This window comes from Adiantum capillus-veneris, chromosome 1 (genome assembly GCF_014529385.1).
Source record: "Adiantum capillus-veneris isolate H3 chromosome 1, ASM1452938v2, whole genome shotgun sequence".
Lineage (NCBI taxonomy): Eukaryota > Viridiplantae > Streptophyta > Polypodiopsida > Polypodiales > Pteridaceae > Adiantum > Adiantum capillus-veneris.
The window spans coordinates 140,467,074-140,471,760 of record NC_140931.1 but is presented as its reverse complement, the minus strand read 5'-3'; the positions used below and the strand labels follow the sequence as shown (position 1 = coordinate 140,471,760).

The 4,687-nt window shown below is 43.2% G+C and overlaps 1 protein-coding gene across 1 annotated transcript; it reads right to left on the bottom strand.

The window, feature by feature from the left end:
- Nucleotides 1–2,005: 2,005 nt before the first annotated feature.
- On the bottom strand, nt 2,006–3,013 carry LOC147465690 (uncharacterized). Its single transcript, XM_086512131.1, has 2 exons — nt 2,706–3,013; nt 2,006–2,599 (listed from the first exon to the last, which is right to left on the bottom strand). The coding sequence occupies exons 1-2, from the start codon at nt 2,736–2,738 to the stop codon at nt 2,117–2,119; spliced, it is 516 nt and encodes a 171-aa protein (XP_086368257.1). The 5' UTR covers nt 2,739–3,013; the 3' UTR covers nt 2,006–2,116.
- Nucleotides 3,014–4,687: the final 1,674 nt, after the last annotated feature.

Sequence of the window (4,687 nt, the reverse complement as noted above, 5' to 3'; positions counted from 1 at the left end):
TACTCCAAGGACCCGAGATTGGCAAAACACCTGAAGAATTACCCGATTGTTAAGATTTACTCGAGATGGCGTGTGGCCATCGCTTCTCTCAGGTAGGGAGGAAAGCTGAAAAGACAGACGAGTGCAAAAAAACAGAACCTGTACTTGCAGAAAGACATGGACAAGCACTCTTGAAAATAAGCACTTCTATAGAGCCAACCAATATGACTTCCTCGAAGACAAGAGCAAGAAAACAAAATAATTTAAAGAAGGTGGACAGTCAATTACATTTGAATCCTTTTCTGGGTTGCGAGATGCTCGAACATGGTGGTCCACTCTTCTTCTGAGGAAGGAAGCTCCAGTTACATGGCTGAAATTCAAAAGTCTCGTTATTTTCTTCTTGGCTCACTCGGGCATACAAACGAGATATACCAATCGCTTGGAATCATCTTCGGATGACCAAGGGAGATTCTTTGGACGCTTATTACGAGATATTTTGAAACTCTTTTCTACCAACCTCTTCATTTATAAATGTTTCTTTTAAGGAACAGATTGAGATATAGAGATCCGAGACTACTGCCTGGAACAAAAGTCAAATTCTATTCAAGAATTGATGGATCATGCAAAATGGGGTTTTGCGATACATTCAGGAAATTTGGCTTACCGCACTTATGAGATCTTTACTCAGAGAACCCAACAGACCTCTCACAATGAAATTAGAAAGAGAAAGAGTTCCTACAGTAAAGAAAAGAAAGATACACGCCCCCTACTGACTCTTAGAGAAAGGGCTATCTATCTCAAAGAGGGAAAGTGTTTTGGTTGCGGGGTATTTGGACACATCTCTGTAAAGTGCCCCAAAAGGCATAGCAAGAACAGATTGAAGATAGGCCAGAGAATTCTACAGCAACAAAGGAACGTGGAAGAAAAGGCAGATAAAGCAAAACTGGTACCACATTGCGTGGGGCCCTAACTGAATCAGATGAATGAAAGTACAAAACCTTGCCACACTTAGGGAAAAGTGAAAGATCAGGAAGCCCTCATTTTTCTTTGATGGAGGAGCCAAGTCCAAATTCTTGAATTAGTGGATTGAATTGGAATTACGCTTGGCAGGCTAAGGCCACAGGGGGAGACAGTTCTAGCGGCACCCGGATGGGATGTTTCCATTACACCAATCATTGGAAAACTTTGTTTGCAATGTCAGGGGTATGTAGGGCACAAGGACTTATACGTAATGCCCTTAGGAAGGTTGTGAAATCCTCCTCAAAATCCCTTGGTACCACAAGAACAACGCCCTGGTTGACTATCAGGCTGAGAAAGCGACTTTGACAAATGAAGAGCAAAGAGATTTTACTTGATGAAATTCAGTTTCTTTACTCAATCTTTTGGAAGATAATTGAATGATGATTGAAGGCTGAATATGTTTTGACCTTGATAAAGAACGCCAAGATTTTCTTCACACTCATGCCGATTGCTTTTCTGAGGGCCTACCAGGCGAGTTGCCACTAGCTCATCCTGAGGATCATACTATTGATCTGATACCTGGAAGCACATCACCAAACCAGCCACCTTACCGTGTGAGCCGAGCCTAGGATGAAGAGATTATGAACCAAGTGAAAGACCTCTCGGAAAAGGGTCTTGTCCAGCCGAGTACTTCACCCTACTGCTCGCCGGTATTGTTGGTTTAAAAGAAAGACGGATCTTGAGTGCAGATGGACCTGACCAAGATTGAGACTATACATGATTGGCCTGAATTGAAGAATGTCCATGAAGTTATAAGCTTCTTGGGCTTATGTTCTTACTACTGGAGGTTCATTAGAAATTTTTTAGAGGTTGCTTCCCCTTTGCATATCTTGACACAGGAAGGAGTTCCTTTCTTGTGGGGATCCACAAAGGTACAATTTGGAAGGGGGAAAGTTGCAACTATAGCCCATAAGCAGCAAACACAAAAGGAATCCTCAAATTCCAGCAAAAGTAGAGGATTCCTATTTCAATCAATGGACTTATAAAGAAATCAATACAAAAAGAATCAAGAACCATATACAATTATTATAAGGGAAGATAAATTCATACAATGCTTCAACGTTTAACACAAGAGACCAACTTCTTGGATACCTGCAAACGAAAGAAATCCTTACCCTTAGCCCATGAGTTGGGAGTGCTTGAAGCCCAGGTTGAGTTGCAGAAAGACCTGTAGCCACACTCTCGTGTACTCATGTAAGAACTTTGTGTAGAGATCATATCTAGTAGCCGGAATCTTAAAGAGAGAAAGGCATCTGGGTGGGCTGTACATGATTTTATGAGCATCATTATGCGACAACACAACCAGACCACCGTCCCTATAACTCAACTCCAGGCCGATGTTGTTGACTCCCAACTTTAAAGAACTTACTGCATCTGCGTACTCCTCTGATGAAGGATTACCTTCCATAAAGATGATATTCTCTCGTGGGAATGGAAACTGGTCTGGATAGGCTAGGTTGAGGAGGCGTTCTTCTCTGAGGAAGAGATTGAGCTGAAATTTTCCACGTTGAAACCAATGCTCAAAGAAAGAAACCTTCCCTTGAAGGTGCATCACCACTCTTCTACCAAAGTCCTGGATTATGGGAGTCATTTCTGGCCACTGCAAAAGAGAAGAGAAGGGACCATTAGAGCTTCTTTGGGAGACGGGCGTACTTGGGTAAGAAGAGGGATCCTGCGAGATGCTTTGGTTGAGGAGGGCATTGGACCTGGAATTGGAGCCTTCTTCCCCTTTGATGCATGCTTCTTCCTGCACATGAACCCCTCCTTCCCCCTCTTGTCCACGGCCTTTGTGATAACCGGGAATCAATTGTAGAAGAGGGTTCCTTACGAGCCCTGTGCCGCCTCCTACTCCTTCTGAAGATGATGATGATGATGAAGATGCCGCATAGTCAATCACTATGTTCTCCATGAATGAGGCAATGAAAAACGATCTTGCTGGCTGAGGTGGCCGCACCTTTTGGGTGGTAAACTCACCTTAGATAGTCCTCACACGAGGCTTTTCAAGGACGGTTCATTGTGCGGATCTCGTAGGCGGTTCAGGAATCAACAAATGATTCGTGGGTTTTTCATGCCAAGGGTTTAAACGCGTCCTCATGAAACGGTCCACCTTAAGTGACCAAGTTTTAAAGTGTGAAACGACCTAGTTTAAAATGGATAATCAATCCAAGCGACTGGCAAAGGACTGTGGAACAGAAAATTTTAACTCTCTTATAGAATGAGAGCAAAATTGCTTTTCTGAATGCAATTTTCTAAGAAGCTTCCCTTTCCTCTTGAGGTGGTTAACTTCTATAGGCGGTTAGGCTCTCCACTTGCTCTATTTAACCATGCCAACAAGTTTGGCATGACTTTAATTAGTCACCGAAAGCGCTCTCATGCACAAGACCTTCTCTTCACGAGAAGGGTGTTGCTAGCACATGTCAGCCTATGGAGGAGACGTCTCTTTCTGCTCCCAACTCCACATGCGCATGGACATTGTCCCAAGGGTGCTTCTTCTTTGTCTCCCGTCCTTGGTATATTCCTTGTCGCAATGCTCCAACACTAGCTCGAGGAGATGCAACGTGTCACAAGATGGGCACCACGTGCCAATAGAAAAGAACAGACTGAAAAACTTTAAGCACTTCAAATAACAACTGAACTAAAAAAGATGCACGACACGAGACGGGGAGTGGCGAAGTTCTATCCCAAAAGAGCACTGGCCCCAAATGTTGGCGCCCCTTTCAGTATTTCTTTATTATTGTTGATTCGCAAAAGAATAGCAATTGGGAGCACTTTTTCTGCAATTTGTGCGCTGAAGAGTGCTAGAGAGGGCCCTCAAGGCTCATATTTAAAGGCCCAAAGCCTAAAAGCATCAAATATGAAAAGTTGATTCCAAAAAAACATTTTCCTAAAATTTTGGGATTTTCCTCAAAATCCATCGCAAATTGCGGAAGGTCCATACAGATGCCATGTCATCATATTTTGTTGTGCAAAGTCTTTTGAGTGTGTTTTTCTTTCTTTTTAATGCCTTTATGTCACTTGGGCCCCATCGGACGGGGTCCCTTAAGTTGGTGGGACCTCTTCTTTAAAAATAGGCCACTCGTCAAGACTTTGTAAGTCTGTAAAACTTCTTCTTCTTCTTCTGCGGCTTCTTCTTAGGGTGTTGGCCCCTTGGCCTAGATCTGAAGGTTGCCTTCGTTCTTCAGTGGCTTGACACGTTAGAGTTTGTGACATGCCCCCTTCAAAGAAAGTAATCGTCGACGATTACAACATATCTGCAAAACAACTCAAGTTAACTGAAATTTTTTTGAGGATCATTCAGAGGGACAATCAATTTGCTCTTTTTTTTTGTTAAGGAGTTGGCTTCTCCTTTCGGCTCTTTTGTTAAGGAGTTGGCTTCCCTTTTCGTCCAGATCGGTACTCTTGATATTCCGGCGTAGTAAAATTAGCCATCACACCTAAACTGCACTGATCTTCCACGGGTGTCTTGATGCACTAATATTACTTACCTAGGCAATCTCATCCAACTAGGAATATTCAGTGGTTGGCACATCACAATGCAACACAAATGCTCACATATGCATGTTACAAGACATAGAAACATAAAGCCGCTGATGAACACTCCCCCCGCAAATAACCATCCAGGTTCGGGCCATGAGCCGTTCAATGACTCCCTCATCACTCCTCCCACAAACAACCCAAAAAGGTCCGG